A 17,810-nucleotide genomic window follows, 5' to 3' on the forward strand; every position below is an offset into this window, starting at 1 on the left:
GTGTGTGTGTGTGTGTGTGTGTGTGTGTGTGTGTTCTGTGTGTGTGTGTGTGTGTGTGTGCGTGCGTGTGCGTGTGCGTGTACAATAACACTAAGGTCTCTCTCTCACCCCATCTTCTAAACCAGATGAGTATAAGAGTAAGGTGGCGTGCGAGGAGGAGAGAATGAAGCTGACCTGTAAACAGGGAATGCAGATCACCGTCTACTCGGCCATGTTCGGTCGAACCCAGCAGGGTACACTGGAGTGTCCTACCCACCACAGGAGGGCGTCGTCCGTAGGTAAGACCATCACCCATGTATAGAACCTGGAGTTTTCCCTGACCACTTGAACTCTGGGCCTAAAGCGTCTTTGTAACTAGGACCTAGAGTTTCTCCTGGGTCCTAAACTTGGGGTATATGATGCATTGGTCCAGAGCCAGGCGTTTTTGGAGAGTCACTCGTACTCGGAGAGTCAGGCGGAGAATGGCGTGTTGAAGAGGGCGAGGAACGAGATGGAGTCACAAACCATGCCAGGCACACCGGTGAGCTCTGGCGCTCCACCTCCGACAGGCTGAGTCAACATACCTGGCGGGTTCAATCGCTTTATTGTTGAATTATTTAAGGCTCGTTTCTCTTCACTGTGCTGGAGTTATTTTGAGAATGAAGTAGGCTAGTGAAGGCAACAAAGTGTTGCTTACTGGAACACCCAAGTCATCCAATTGTTATAATAGGATATGAAGCAATAGCCTATCCGCGTGTGGTCAACTATTTCAGCACCGTTTCACACTGCTCTGAGACAGGCATTGGGACTGGTCTTGATAAATCAATGAGATTTTTATTTTGACTGAATCTCCGTTTGGGTATTGGTTAGACTAGAATTATGGTGTGGAAATGTTAGGATTCTTTTTCTCTTCGCTCGCAGTCACTTAGTAGCCTAGGCCTACCACCGACCGGTCACTTGTACAGCGCCAAAAAACACAACGGAAATATCACATTTACATAAGTAGTCAGACCCTTCACTCAAAACTTTGTGAAAGCACCTTTGGCAGCGATTACAGCCTTGAGTCTTCTTGGGTATTACGCTACCATTCTTCTCTGCAGATCCTCTCAAGCACTGTCAGGCCACTCTACCAAATAGGCCTGATTGGTGGAGGGCTGCAGAGATGGTTGTCCTTCTGGAAGGTTCTCCCATCTCCACAGAGGAACTCTAGAGCTCTGTCAGAGTGACCATTGGGTTCTTGGTCACCTCCCTGACCAAGGCCCTTCTCCCCCGATTGCTCAGTGTGGCCGGGTGGCCAGCACTAGGAGGAGTCTTGCTGGTTCCAAACTTCTTCCAATTTGCACCTAAGCTCAATTTCGAGTCTCATAGCAAACGGTCTGAGTACTTATGTAAATAAGGTATTTCGGTTTGACTTATTTTTCAAATTAGCAAAAATGTCGAAGAACCTGTTTTCGCTTTGTCATTATGGGGTATTGTGTGTAGATTGCTGAGGAAATGTTTTTATTTAATCAATTTTCGAATAAGGCTGTAACGTAACATGTGGAAATGTGGAAACGTAAAAATGTGGAAAAAGTCAAGGAGTCTAAATACTTTCCGAAGGTACTGTATAGGGCGAAATATCAATCTAGAACAGGATGATCTATTTTGGATGCAATTTGAATGGAGCTGATGGAGAGAAAGACTGTGAGTGTGCTCGAGCGTGCACTGATTTAAAGCAACAATAATTTAGTGATACGGTTTCATACGGTTTCACTACCATTAAGACAGAAGTGTGTGTGTGTGTGTGTGTGTCAGACTTAGTTCACGTTACTCCTCTCTTTACAGCCTAATACACTCAGGGTGACATATACATCCATCATGCAAAAGAGCACAGATCTGTGCAAAAATGTGGTGAACCTCATAATCTGTAAGAGTTCGTTCATTTGAAACCTTCTCAACAATGGCCGTTGTAGGGAGGGTTAACAGAACATTTTGCACAGATCTGTGGTCTTTGATATGACGGGAATCTCTCCCTCAATCCCTTTCTGTCTCATATTCTCCCTGTCATTGTTACTTTCCCTCTCTCACCTCACCCCCCCACCCCACCCCCTCCCACTGCCCCACAAACTGTTCACTTACTTGATCCCCCCGTGTCGTCTTGTATTTGATGTGGCTTCCATGTCACCATGCAGAGGAAGTGAGGGTGCTTGAGTGACAGGCCACACAGACAGTGTTAATGATCTTAATTGCTTTTCCCTTCCGTGGAATACTACGACAAATGTGTGTGTCTGGGAGAGACTGTCTGTGTGTGCTTGAGTTTTCTAGGTTGGTCTTAAAATTAGGTGTAAAATAGAGCCTGGAAGGTATCTACAGTAAACATTTGTTCTTCTTCTGTAATGAGGTCAATTTGAAATCGTGTGTGTGTGTGTATGTGTATGCCAACATTAACCCAACATTCACTAATGGAGAAATCAGAGAAGGGATGCCTGCTCAGGTGTGTGTGTGTGTATGTGTATGCCAACATTAGCCCAACATTCACTAATGGAGAAATCAGAGAAGGGATGCCTGCTCAGGTGTGTGTGTGTGTGTATGTGTATGCCAACATTAACCCAACATTCACTAATGGAGAAATCAGAGAAGGGATGCCTGCTCAGGTGCTCAGGTGTGTGTGTGTGTTGCCGTGTGTGCATAGGAAGTACAGTGAAGAGCAGGAAGGATTTTGTTCCAGAATAGCTTTCCAGCTCACGGAGCCACCTTAAAAGTATTGCTCTGGTTCTGTAGTCTGAGGAAGACTGCTAGTCTGGTCTCAACACACACACACACACACACACAACACACACACCACAACACACACACACACCAACACACACACACACACACACACACACACAACACACACACACACACACACCACAGCACACCGGGTGTACACACTCACACACGCCCTGTGATCTGTGCGCTCCTCTCATTTGGAGGAGGAGGGGGTGGCGGTGGTAGCTGAAGAATCTTCAAAGCGACGGGGACAGGGCCAAGTTCAGGACTCTGTCATCTGACCCATTAGCATCACACACACCCCCTGACATCTAAATTGTCCTCAATGTAACTTTGGCTAGACAAATGAAGATCTATCGAATACCAAGATAGCAGGGTTGCAGTCAGTTCTGTTTACAATCCAGTCAACTCAGAAAATGAATTAAAATGCAATTCATGACTTGAAAATTTGCCCTTAAAGTGTATGATGACTTGAGTATTAACTCAACTAGAACATGCAGGAACTATGTTATGTGTTCTTTCTGTCCTGGAACAGTCCGTGTGTGGTTGACTCTACTCTGGTTGTCTCTACAATAACAGATGGAGTCGGAGACCTTGTGCAGAAGTGACGAATCGCTTGAATGCCAGGAAATGACACAGGAGGGACATTCAGTGGCTGTGACACACACACACACACACACACACACACACACACATTGTGTTTAGGCGCCACATGATCGTTTTCATAGCCATCCCCTCTGACTCAACAGATAATCTAATATCAGCTTACACAGAGGTGTGTACAGTTTACAGGCGCGTGCGTTTGTACCAATGCGCACATGCGTGTGCGAGCCAGTGTACTCACGGTTTTAGATGTAGGCCTACAGAATGTTTATATTTTTATACAGTACCAGTCAAAAGTTTGGACACACCTACTCATTCAAAGGTTTTTCTTAATTTTTTTACTATTTTCTACATTGTAGAATAATAGTGTAGACCTCAAAACTATGAAATAGCACATATGGAATCATGGAGTAACCAAAAAACGGTATATTTGAGATTCTTCAAAGTAGCCACCCTTTGCCTTGATGTCAGATTTGCACACTCTTTGCATTCTCTCAACCAACTTCATGAGGTAGTCGCCTGGAATGCATTTCAATTAACAGGTGTACCTTGTTAAAAGTTAATTTGTGGAATTTATTTACTTCTGTGCCAATGTAGGGGTGGTATACAGAAGATAGCCCTATTTGGTAAGACCAAGTCCATATTATGGCTAGAACAGCTCAAATAAGTAAAGAGAAACGGCAGTCCATCATTACTTTAAGACATGAAAGTCACTCAATTCGGAAAATGGCAAGAACTTTTAAAGTGCCGTCGCAAAAGCCATCAAATGCTATGATGAAACTGACTCTCATGAGGACTGCTACAGGAAAAGAAGACCCAGAGTTACCTCTGCTGCAGAAGATACGTTCATTAGAGTTAACTGCATCTCAGATTGCAGCCTAAATAAATGCTTCACAGAGTTCAAGTAACAGACACATCTCAACATCAACTGTTCAGATGAGACTGCGTGAATCAGGCCTTCATAGTCGAATTGCTGCAAAGAAACCACTACCAAAGGACCAATAAGAAGAAGAGACTTGCTTGGGCCAAGAAACACGATTATTAGACTGGTGGTAATCTGTCCTTTGGTCTGATGAGTCCAAATTTGAGATTTTTGGTTCCAACCGCCGTGTCTTGTGAGATGCAAAGTAGGTGAACGGATGATCTCTGCATGAGTGGTTCCCACCATGAAGCATGGAGGAGGAGATGTGATGGTGTGGGGGTGATTTGCTGGTGACATATCTTCTGAATACCACCCCTACCTTGTCACAACAGAACTGATTGGCTCAAACGCATTAAGAAGGAAAGAAATTCCACAAATGAACCTTTAACAAGGCGCACCTGTTAATTGAAATGCATTCCTGGTGACTACCTCATGAAGCTGGTTGAGAGAATGCCAAGAGTGTGCCAAGCCGTCATCAAGGCAAAGGGCGGCTACTTTGAAGAGTCTCAAATATATTCTGATTTGTTTAACACTTTCTGTTGTTATTTCATAGTTTTGATATCTTCACTATTATTTGAGAATGTAAAAAATTGTTCAAATAAAGAAAAACCCTTGAATGAGTAGGTGTGTCCAAACTTTTGAATGGTAGTGTATATATACAGTGGGGAGAACAAGTATTTGATACACTGCCGATTTTGCAGGTTTTCCTACTTACAAAGCATGTAGAGGTCTGTAATTTTTATCATTAGGTTACACTTCAACTATGAGAGACGGAATCTAAAACAAAAAATCCAGAAAATCACATTGTATGATTTTTAAGTAATTAATTTGCATTTTATTGCATGACATAAGTATTTGATACATCAGAAAAGCAGAACTTAATATTTTTACAGAACCTTTGTTTGCAATTACAGAGATCATACGTTTCCTGTAGTTCTTGACCAGGTTTGCACACACTGCAGCAGGGATTTTGGCCCACTCCTCCCTACAGATCTTCTCCAGATCCTTCAGGTTTCGCGGGCTGTCGCTGGGCAATACGGACTTTCAGCTCCCTCCAAAGATTTTCTATTGGGTTCAGGTCTGAGGACTGGCTAGCCACTCCAGGACCTTGAGATGCTTCTTACGGAGCACCTCCTTAGTTGCCATGGCTGTTGCTTCGTGTCGTTGTCATTGCTGGAAGACCCAGCCACGACCCATCTTCAATGCCTCTACTGAGGAAAGGAGGTTGTTGGCCAAGATCTCGCGATACATGGCCCCATCCATCCTCCCTCAATACGGTGCAGTCGTCCTGCCCCTTTGCAGAAAAGCATCCCCAAAGAATGATGTTTCCACCTCCATGCTTCACGGTTGGGATGGTGTTCTTGGGTTGTACTCATACTTCTTCTTCCTCAAACACCGGCGAGTGGAGTTAGACCAAAAAGCTCTATTTTGTCTCATCAGACCACATGACCTTCTCCCATTCCTCCTCTGGATCATCCAGATGGTCATTAGCAAACTTCAGACAGCCTGGACATGCACTGCTTAAGCAGCGGGACCTTGCGTGCGCTGCAGGATTTGAATCCATGACGGCGTAGTGTGTTACTAATGGTTTTCTTTGAGACTGTGGTCCCAGCTCTCTTCAGGTCATTGACCAGGTCCTGCCGTGTAGTTCTGGGCTGATCCCTCACCTTCCTCATGATCATTGATGCCCCACGAGGTGAAATCTTGCATGGAGCCCCAGACCGAGGGTGATTGACCGTCATCTTGAACTTCTTCCATTTTCTAATAATTGCGCCAACAGTTGTTTCCTTCTCACCAAGCTGCTTGCCTATTGTCCTGTAGCCATCCCAGCTTGTGCAGGTCTACAATTTTATCCCTGATGTCCTTACACAGCTCTCTGTCTTGCCATTGTGGAGAGGTTGGAATCTGTTTGATTGTTGTGGAACGTGTCTTTTATACAGGTAACGAGTTCAAACAGGTGCAGTTAATACAGGTAATGAGTGGAGAAACAGGAGGCTTCTTAAAGAAAAACTAAACAGGTCTGTGAGAGCCGGAATTCTTACTGGTTGGTAGGTGATCAAATACTTATGTCATGCAATAAAATGCAAATTAATTATTTAAAAAATCATACAATGTGATTTTCTGGATTTTGTTTTAGATTCCGTCTCTCACAGTTGAAGTGTACCTATGATAAAAAATTACAGACCTCTACATGCTTTGTAAGTAGGAAAACCTGCAAAATCGGCAGTTATCAAATACTTGTTCTCCCACTGTATATATATACAGTGGGGAGAAGGAAGTATTTGATACATGCAAATGTATTACTTAAAATCACACAATGTGATTTTCTGGATTTTGTGTTTAGATTCCGTCTCTCAAACAGTTGAAGTGTACCTATGATAAAAATTACAGACCTCTACATGCTTTGTAAGTAGGAAAACCTGCAAAATCGGCAATGTATCAAATACTTGTTCTCCCCACTGTATATATATATATATATACTGTGTATATATACACAGGCACACACACACAGAGACATCATCTTTATACCTGCTTCCGTGTGAGAGGAGTTATGGGCCTATCCCACACATCATGGTGTTTTTATAGTCATGTGCTACTGAGATGAATGTCACTACAACACACGCGTGGACATACGCACACAAACTGGCAAGCACCCGTCACTTCAACTCACACACGCACACACACACACTGTCATCTTCATACAGAGCATGACTAGGCAACTTAGCAGCAGAGGCCATTTTGTAGTGGTACAAACAAAAAACAAAAACAAGCTGATTTAGAGTGGTTTAATGTCGACGTTTTCAGCACAATGCCTTTCTTAAGACCGGTCTCAATTAACAATGCACTGGAAGTGGCTAACGGGGATGGGGTCAGTTCCCTTTTCAATTCATTCAATTCACAAAGTAAAGAGAAGCATTGAGGATAATTGGAATTACTTCCTGGTTTGAAATGGAATCGACTGTGTTGTGGTTCCTTTGAAATTAATGTTCAACTGTAAGCACATCATTCAACACCATATATATATTTGGACCAGTGAAGCTACAATTAAAAATGTGCCTCTGCATTCCAGCATTTTGGATTTGAGATCAAATGTTACATATTTGCCGACGATGCACCTTTTATTTTATTTTCATGCGTACCTGTTTGACCGCCTAGGATCGAAAGCACTTCATATGAGACTTGTATAAGCCGTTGCCAAACTGACTGAAGGTCAGTGTGACAGGCTGGTTTCGTGAGTAGTGGGGGTTCGATGAGAAAGCTGCGACCTATTGACGTGTGAAAGCATTCACTCCGCTCTAGTTTCAACATTCCCACAACGTTCAGAAGCTGCCAGGGCGACACATCCTGGTGGGAAATTACAGTGTGTCCGATCTGGCCGGGGGCGTTCAGGAACGTCTGACCTGCAGCCTCTCCGGGATTGACACGGATGTCGGGATGGCACTCTGCAGGGTTCTGCCGACTATCTATAGACCGTGCTGGGTTGGATTTGGGTCGGATGTTCAGACATACGTTTCTAAATGGAGTAGTTCACTACCAACCTGGAAGGAAGTTAAAGGTTGATTCATTTAATTGATTTATTTATTTAATTGAAGTGTCATACACCAATTGGTGCCCAGCACGTATGGGTTCACAAGACATTATTTATTTAAGTACACAAAACAAAATGACAGTCATTTGAGGGTGGCACTTCAGAATATTTTCACTCTCTCACCCTTACGTCCTCCTTTACTTCAGTTTCTAATGGCTCAGTGGGTTAGAGCACAGTTTACTCCTGCCTGGACCACATACTGATTAAAGGTGTCAGTTAATGTTGCCAGTTCTGTCAGTTGCTTTGTATAGAAGTGTCTACTGAATGTATAAGGACACGAGGCGAGACCCAAATGCAGACACCGGGAGGCAGATGGTTGAGCTCTGATATTTATTCTTTCAAAAGGGGTAGGCAAAAGACAGGTTCGGGGACAGGTGAGAGTTCATGTCAGAGTCCAAACAGTACGAGGCGATAGGCAGGCTCGAGGTCAGGACAGGCAGAGGTTCAGTGATCAGGTCTGAGTTCAAACAGTGCAAGGGGATAGGCAGGCTCGAGGTCAGAACAGTCAGAGTGGTCAGGCAGGCGGGTTCGGCGTCACGACAGGCAAGGGTCAAAACCAGGAGGGCTAGGATAAAACAGAGACTGGAAAAAATAGGAGCTAGGAGAAACGCTTGTAGACTTGGCAAAACAAGACGAACTGGCACAGAGAGACAGGAAACACAGGGATAAATACACCGGGGACTAATGGGGAAAACAGGACACACCTGCAGGTGGGTGGAGACAATCACAAAGACAGGTGAAACAGATCAGGGTGTGACAAAATGGCCATATTATTATTATCAAGTAGTAATTTATCTAAGTGGGGTCTCCACTATCATAGCTTCCTCCAATTCAGTCATACCAGATCAGTAATAGTCTAACTTCAAAGAAAGGATGAAAGATTCAACTGGTGTCTGTGTTGCTCTTTAGCTCCTGAGCTGGGCTATTTTACCTGTGACCTCCATCATCATTCGTCCTGAGTCTGTTGACACCTGAGGAGTGGCCTGTCCTCTCATCTTTCTGGGGCTGGAGTGTGGGATGGCAGTACACACACACAGGCACAAACACACACACACACACACACACACACAGACACATGCATGAACACACACAATGTGAGTGAGTTCAGTAGTGTCTGTTTTCAAAGGGAACTCCCCCATCTCTCTACAACTTGGTCTGTTTTGGGTTTTTATGGTCTGTGTCTGCCTAAGGGCATCCATGCAGAACCAGGGGCAACATTCCCAAATGGTTTTGTGGGTGTCCGGTTGTCCCGACCAAACCTTGGTTCAAACAGTCAATTTTGTTCTCTTTCAAATACTTTGATGTATTCAATCGGGCTAGCCTGGCACATTAGAAACAATGGAATAGTCCCGAAAGTGCAAACTCACCCGTCTGGCAATGCTAAAAGTATACAATTCTGAACCCTCCTTACCCAGCGAGCCTTAGAAAAGCAGCCATGGGCACTTATTCATAAAGCGGCTCAGAGTGGAGTGCTAATCTAGGATCAGTTTGACCTTTAGATCACAATTAATAGAATTACATGGACAGGAGGACCTGATCCTAGATCGCACTCCCACTCTGAGATTTTTTGTGAAAACGGGCCCTGGGCTTTTTTACTACAGCAGTCCTTTTGGGATTCTGTGGTTCAAACTTGACTGAGTTGCTATCATTAAACACATATCAGTAATATATGATATATGAGTAATATATCAGTAATATATGATATATCAGTAATATATCAGTAATATATGATATATCCGTAATATATCAGTAATATATCAGTAATATATGATATATCAGTAATATATCAGTAATATATGATATATCAGTAATATATCAGTAATATATGATATATCAGTAATATATCAGTAATACAGTAGAAGTCGGAAATGTACATACACCTTAGCCAAATACATTTAAACTCAGTTTTTCACAATTCCTGACATTTAATTCCAGTAAAAATTCCCTGTTTTAGGTCAGTTAGGATCCCCATTTTATTTTAAGAATGTGAAATGTCAGAATAAAAGTAGAGAGAATAATTTATTTCAGCTTTTATTTCTTTCATCACATTCCCAGTTGGTCAGAAGTTTACATACAGTCAATTAGTATTTGGTAGCATTGCCTTTCAATTGTTTAACTTGGGTCAAACGTTTCGGGTAGCCTTCCACAAGCTTCCCACAATAAGTTGGGTGAATTTTGGCCCATTCCTCCTGACATAGATGGTGTAACTGAGTCAGGTTTGTAGGCCTCCTTGCTCTCACACGCTTTTTCAGTTCTGTCCACAAATTTTCTATAGGATTGAGGTCAGGGCTTTGTGATGGCCACTCCAAAATGTTGACTTTGTTGTCCTTAAGCCATTTTGCCACAACTTTGGAAGTATGCTCATTTGGAATACCCATTTGCGACCAAGCTTTAACTTCCTGACTGATGTCTTGAGATGTTGCTTCAATATATCCACATAATTTTCATTCCTCATGATGCCATCTATTTTGTGAAGCGCACAAGTCCCTCCTGCAGCAAAGCACCCCCACAACATGATGCTTCACGGTTGGGATGGTGTTCTTTGGCTTGCAAGCATCCCCCTTTTTCCTCCAAACATAGTCATTGTGGCCAACAGTTCTATTTTTGTTTCATCAGACCAGAGGACATTTCTCCAAAAAGTACGATCTTTGTCCCAATGTGCAGTTGCAAACCGTAGTGGCTTCTTTCTTGCTGAGCGGCCTTTCAGGTTATGTCGATATAGGACTTGTTTTACTGTTGATATAGATACTTTTGTACCTGTTTCATCTAGCATCTTCACACGGTCCTTTGCTGTTGTTCTGGGATTTATTTGCACTTTTCGCATAAGAGTACATTCATCTCTAGGAGACAGAACGCGTCTCCTTCCTGAGTGGTATGACGGCTGTGTGGTTCCATGGTGTTTATACTTGCGTACTAATGTTTGTACAGATGAACGTGGTACCTTCAGGCATTTGGAAATTGCTCCCAAGGATGAACCAAACTTGTGGAGGTCTACAATTTTTTTTCTGAGGTCTTGGCTGATTTCTTTTGATTTTCCCATAATGTCAAGCAACTGAGTTTGAAGGTAGGCCTTGAAATACATCCACAGGTACACCTCCAATTGACACAAATGATGTCAATTAGCCTATCAGAAGCTTCTAAAGCCATGACATAATTTTCTGGAATTTTCCAATCTGTTTAAAGGCACAGTCAACTTAGTGTATGTAAACGTCTGACCCACTGGAATTGTGATACAGTGAATTGTAAGTGAAATAATCTTTCTGTAAACAATTGTTGGAAAAATGACTTGTGTCATGCACAAAGTAGATGTCCTAACCGAGTTTGTTAACAAGACATTTGTGGAGTGGTTGAACAACGAGTTTTAATGACTCCAACCTAAGTGTATGTAAACTTCTGACTTCAGCTGTATATAATATGAGTAATATATCAGTAATATATGATCCTACACATTTGCTATTACCTTACCTGCACTTTTAAGGTTCAGTGTTATCTGGGATCCTTGGGTCGTCCCTACCCTAACCCCTAACCTTTACCTATCCCTAACCTTAACCCTTACCATGACCATTTTAAATGTCAACTTCAATGGGGTAGGGATGTCCCAAGGATGCCTGATAGCACATACCTTTAAAGTACACCATTGGAATAGATGTGGTCACAGCATGTTAGTACATCAGACAATATCTTCTGAATCTCAAGCGTAGAGAGTGGAGGAGGAAAGGAAAGGAAAGGAGCCTTCCGTCCATTTCCTCCAGAGAAAAGAGGAGCCTCATCTGTACATCCTTCCCCAGAGGATGAGAAGAGCAGCGGAGAGGGTCTGAAGATGTAGGAGGGGGTCTGGCAGGCTCTTAGTGATGATGAATGAGCGTCCCCATCTATCACTCTGACAGGTGTTTGTGTGTCCCCCTCTTCCCTCTCACCCCCTACATGAGCTCGGGTGTCCCTTTTCACAATGGGGGGCCTGCGCAGGATGTCCCTGGGCTGGGTCTGGATAGAGGCCCCCGAAGGAGGACAATGGGGGGGTCAGAGCCTTTGTGGGGAAGAGTGTGTCAGAGATGTCACCTGGTCCCCTAGTCCCTCTCTCTGTTCTTGTGAGTGAGGCTCTCCCTACTTTGAGTCTATAGAAAATGGACTTAGTCCGTGTTGTATGTTGACAGAGGCTCATGTAACGCTTTGTGCGCCCCTCTGAAGTGCCGCCGATTCATCAAACACTCTGAAGAGAGAAAGAGAAGGACACACACAACACTTAATTTGCCAATAAAACGAATCGCATCGATACAGTTGCGGTCAAATATATCGGCACCCTTGCACTATTTCCTCTAAAATAAGTCGAAGTTGATTTTCAACATTGCAGAAACAATTTCATTTTTGTGAACTTAAGTTGGATAAAATTATTGGCACCCCGGAGTACTTGTTTTCACAGTCCGGCCACAAGGCAGGCAAACACTTTTTGTAGCCATCAATGAGCTTGATGCACTGTTCTACTGGCAATTTGGATCACTTTTCAGCAACAAACTGCTCTAATTCTTCAACGTTTGAGGGGGTGCTGTTTTCATCTTTTGCCATTGGTTATGGATGTATTCAGATCTGGACTATACGTTGGCCACTGCAGAACAGTCCAGCGTTTCTTCTGGAACCATTCCAGGTTGCTTTTGATGTGTGTTTGGGATTATTGTCCTGCTGGAAGATCCACAACCTTCAACTGACACACAGTTTTTGGACAGTTGGGTTGAACATTGCACTCCAAAACACATTGATGATCTGCTGAATTTAGGACGACTTGCACACGTTCATTCAAGGCCCCTGTACAAGTGGCAGCAATGTCACACCACCGCATTATTGAACCTCCCCCATGCTTGATTGTAGGGAGGTTGTTGTTTTTCTTTGAATGCTTCATTTGGTCGTCGATAAACAGAAAGACCCCATTGCTGAAGGAGACACAAGAAAGCCTGATTGAACTTCTCAAAAACCCACCTAAAACAAACTCTTTGTCAATACAGATCAGTGCTGTGTTTACCGACAACCAAATGAAGCTACTATCAAACATGGGGAGGTTTTTTATTTTTCCTTTATTTAACTAGGCAAGTCAGTTAAGAACACATTCTTATTTTCAATGACGGCCTAGGAACAGTGGGTTAACTGCCTTGTTCTGGGTCAGAACGACAGATTTTTACCTTGTCAGCTCGGGGATTCAATCTTGCAACCTTTCGGTAACTAGTCCAACACTCTAACCACTAGGCTACCTGCCACCCCAGATAATACTGTAGGGTTGCTTTGCTGCCTCTGGTACTGGGTGCCTTGAAAATGAGGCTGTTGATCAGACTGTTGATTGTTTCCTGTGGAATGTTGTCCCACTCCTCTTCAATGGCTGTGCGAAGTTTCTGTGTATTAGCGGGAACTGGAACCCGCTGTCGTACACGACGATCCAGAGCATCCCAACCATGCTCAATGCAATGGGTGACATGTCTGGTGAGTATGCAGGCCATGGAAGAACTGGGACATTTTCAACTTCTAGGAATTGTGTACAGATCCTTGCGTCATGGGACATCAGGTGAGGCTGATGAATGGCACGACAATGGGCCTCAAGATCTCTTCACAGTATCTCTGTGCATTCAAATTAGCATTGATAAAATGAAATTGTGTTTGTTGTCCGTAGCTTATGTCCGCCCATACCATAACCCCACCGCCACCATTGGGCACTCTGTTCACAACATTGATATATTCATGTGGGGAGGCAGGTAGCCTAGTGGCTTGAGTGTGTGGCCAGTAACCGAAAGGTTGCTGGATAAAATCCCAAGCTGACAAGATAAAATAAATATCTGTCATTCTGCCCCTGAACAAGGCAGTTAACCCACTGTTCCCTGGTAGGCTGTCATTGTAAATAGGAATTTGTTTTTGACTGACTTTAAATGAGGGTTAAATAAAAAATATATAAAAAATGTGTATATACTGTTTTCTACGCTATCCTATGGTATCTCATTCACTTAATAATGCTTACATTTCTTGAATTACTCATCTCGTATGTACAGTATATACTGTATTCTATACTATTCTATACTATTCTACTGTATCTTAGCTCTGACATCGCTTGTCCATATGTATATAGTCTTAATTCACTCGTTCTTAGATTTGTGTGTATTGGGTATATGTTGTGTAATTTGTTAGATATTACTTGTTAGATATTACTGTACTGTCGGAGCTAGAAGCACAAGCATTTTGCTACACCCGCAATAACATCTGCTAATCACGTGTTTGTGACCAATAAAATGGGATTTCATATCAGCAAACCACTCGCCCACACTACGCCATCTACCTGGTACAGTTGAAACCGGGATTCATCCATGAAGAGCACACTTCTCCAGTGTACCAGTGGCCATCGAAGGCGAGCATATGCCCATTGAAATGGGTTACAACGCCAAACTGCAGTCATGTCAAGACTGATGGTCTGGACAACAAGTACACTTATTTTTATTACATTTTTAAACCTTTACTTAACTAGGCAAGTCAGTCAAGAACAAATTCTTATTTACAATGACTGCCTACCGGGGATCAGTGCGTTACCTGCCTTGTTCAGGGGCAGAACAGCAGATTTTTACCTTGTCAGCTCAGGGAGTCGATCCTGCAACCTTTCGGTTATTGGCGCAACACTCTAATCATTAGGCTACCTTCCACCCCCAGATAAGCTTCCCTGAGACGGTTTCTAACAGTTTGTGCATAACTTATTCTGTGGCGCAAACCCACAGTTTCAGCAGCTGTCCAGGTGGCTGGTCTCAGACAATCCCGTAGGTGAAGAAGCCAGATGTGGAGGTCCTGGAATGGTGTGGTTACACGTGGTCTGCGGTTGTGAGGCTGGTTGGACATAATTCTCTAAAATAACATTGCGGCTTATGGTAGAGAAATTAATATTACATTCTCTGGCAAGAGCTCTGGTGGACCTTTCTGCAGTCAGCATGCCAATTGCACGCTCCCTCAACTTGAGACATCTGTGGCATTGTGTTGTGTGACAAAACTGCACATTTTAGAGTGGCCTTTTATTGTCCCCAGCACTGTGTAATGATCATACTATTTAATCAGCTTTTTTATATTCCACACCTGTCAGGTGGATGGATAATCTTGACAAAGAACAATTGCTCACTAACAGGGATGTAAACAAATTTGTGCACAGAATTTGAGAGAAATAAGCTTTTTGTGCGTATGGAACATTTCTGGGATCTTTTATTGCAGCTCATGAAACATGGGGCCAACACTTTACATTTATGTTTATATTTTTGTTCAGTGTATTTACATAATAGAAATGTGGGTACATTTGTGAAGACAAATCTTACTTACTCAACCTTTAAGTTTACAAAAATACAATTGGTTCTGTAGTTTTGTTCAATTTCAAACTATTTTAGACGAAATAGGGATTTTTTTTTTTAAAGGGTGAGAAAATATCTATCCGTAACTTTATACAGTGTCTTCGTAAAGTATTCAGACCCCTTGACTTTTTCAACATTTTGTTACGTTACAGCATTGTTCTAAAATGGATTCAATCGTTTTTTCCCCCTCATCAATCTACACACAATACCCCATAATGACAAAGGAAAAACAGGTTAATGATGAAGGAAAAACAGGTTTTTAGAATTTTTTGCTCATTTATAAAATCTTAAGAACATATCACATTTACATATGTATTCAGACCCTTTACTCAGTACTTTATTGAATCACCTTTGGCAGCGATTACAGCATCGAGGCTTCTTGGATATGACGCTACAAGCTTGGCACAGCTGTATTTGGGGAGTTTCTCTCGTTCCTCTGTCAGGTTGGATGGGGAGGATTGCTTCACAGCTATTTTCAGGTCTCTCCAGATATGTTCAATCGGTTTCAGCTCTGGCTGGGCCACTCAAGGACATTCAGATACTTGTCCCGAAGCCACTCCTGCGTTGTCTTGGCTGTGTGCTTAGGGTCGTTGTCCTGTTGGAAAGTGAACCTTCGCCCCAGTCTGAGGTCCTGAGTGCTCTGGAGCAGGTTTTCATCAAGGATCTCTCTGTACTTTGCTTCATCTTTGCCTCAATCCTGATTCCTGACTAGTCTCCCAGTCCCTGCCGCTGAAAAAACATCCCCACAGCATGATGCTGCCACCACCATGCTTCACCGTAGGGATGGTGCCTGGTTTCCTCCAGACGTGACGCTTGGCATTCAGGCCAAAGAGTTCAATCTTGGTTTCATCAGACCAGATAATCTTGTTTCTCATGGTCAGAGAGTCTTTAGGAGCCTTTTGGCAAACTCCAAGCGGGCTGTCATGTGTCTTTTACTGAGGAGTGGCATCCGTCTGGCCACTCTACCATAAAGGCCTGATTGTTGGAGTGCTGCAGAGATGGTTGTCCTTCTGGAAAGTTCTCCCATCTCCACATAGGAACTCTAGAGCTCCTGTCAGAGTGACCATCGGGTACTTAGTCACCTACCTGACCAAGGCCCTTCTCCTTCGACCTCATGGCTTGGTTTTTGCTCTGACATGCACTGTCAACGTTTGGACCTTATATAGACAGGTGTGTGCCTTTCCAAATCATGTCCAATCAATTGAATTTACCACGGGTGGACTCCAATCAAGTTGTGGAATAATCTCAAGGATGATCAATGGAAACAGGATGCACTTCGAGTCTCATAGCAAAGCGTCTGAATACTTATGTAAATTAGGTATTTAATTTTTTTTTTTATACATTTACAAAAATGTCTAAAATCCTGTTTTCAATTTGTCAATGTGGTATTGTGTGTAGATTGCTGAGGATTAAAACATTTTTTTAGTCTACATTTGGAAAAAGGGGTCTGAACACTTTCCGAAGGCACTGTATATAGGCCTATAGAGATGGAGAGAGAGAAAGAAGAAGTGATCTGTACACTGCATCTGCTGACACTTGCCAACATTAGCATTTCACTTCATGTGGAAATGAACAGACGGAGGAATGAATGAGCAATACATCTGTCTATCTGTGAACAAATTTAAGATTCCACTCAGCTAAATGATATGGAATGTAGCCTGCATGCCTGTACCGAATGCATAGATATCAGGGTGCCATATGGCTCACAGATTGTGCAGTCCCTCCCTGCCCTGTGTATGTCAATTCTTAGTAAATGCGTCCTACGAGACCCCTCCGTTTTTGCTTACTGGTATTCTCTATGGACTCATTGGGCCTCTCTCTTTTTTTCTCCCCCCCCCCCCTTTCTGTCTCAGACTGCCAGTCGGGCGTGGCTCTCCAGGTGTTGACGACACGTTGTCAGGGGAAACAGAGCTGCTTCGTCCAAGCGTCCACGCAAGAGTTTGGGGACCCCTGCTACTTGGGCACCAGGAAATATCTCAGTGTCATCTACGCATGTGGTGAGTCTCCAGTTTTTGTTTTACATGACACCTAGTCAGCAGTTCCGTATGTAGACAGTAGAGGGCGGTGTTCTCATGTATGTGGATGGGTGGGGCTGAATGATACAGCTACGTTCTGTCTCTTAGCTCTGTCGTCTGTCTGTCAGTATCTCGCTCGCTTTCTCATTCTCTCTCTCTCACTCTCTATTTTGTCATTAATGTCAGATGACTCTCTGATGTTTATGGAGTGGTGCTTGTCTGCCCGTTTATGCTTTCTGTCTCGACGGAAGAGAGAGAGGGGCTTCCTCCCTGTCTACCTAGCCACCACACCCCCAGGCTGATCCTGAGCTGTCACACTATAACTCATTAACACACAAACACACATTCACAAACTAATGGACACATACACACGCATACACACACACACACCCCCAGGCTAATCCTGAGCTGTCACACTATAATTCATTAAAAAGCTGGAGCTGGAGCACACCCAGAGAACATTATTTTGTGTGGAGGTGCTGACTAACGGCGAATAAACTGTAAGCTATAAAAAATAAAGAGTTGCACGCTCTCTCTCTCTCTCTCTATATATATATATTTTTTTATAACCTCACAGTAATTTATTTGGTAAAACA

General features: G+C 43.2%; 1 protein-coding gene across 1 annotated transcript in view; it reads left to right on the top strand.

The window, feature by feature from the left end:
• LOC111973341 (protein eva-1 homolog A) overlaps positions 1-17,810 on the top strand; it is a 167,803-nt gene that overhangs the window by 56,289 nt on the left and 93,704 nt on the right. The window contains exons 4-5 of the mRNA XM_024000676.3: positions 126-278; positions 17,053-17,196. Coding sequence (XP_023856444.1) covers positions 126-278; positions 17,053-17,196 — 297 coding nt within the window. The remainder of the gene's footprint in view (positions 1-125; positions 279-17,052; positions 17,197-17,810) is intronic.

Source organism: Salvelinus sp. IW2-2015, linkage group LG14, assembly GCF_002910315.2.
Source record: "Salvelinus sp. IW2-2015 linkage group LG14, ASM291031v2, whole genome shotgun sequence".
Classification (NCBI taxonomy): Eukaryota; Metazoa; Chordata; class Actinopteri; order Salmoniformes; family Salmonidae; genus Salvelinus; species Salvelinus sp. IW2-2015.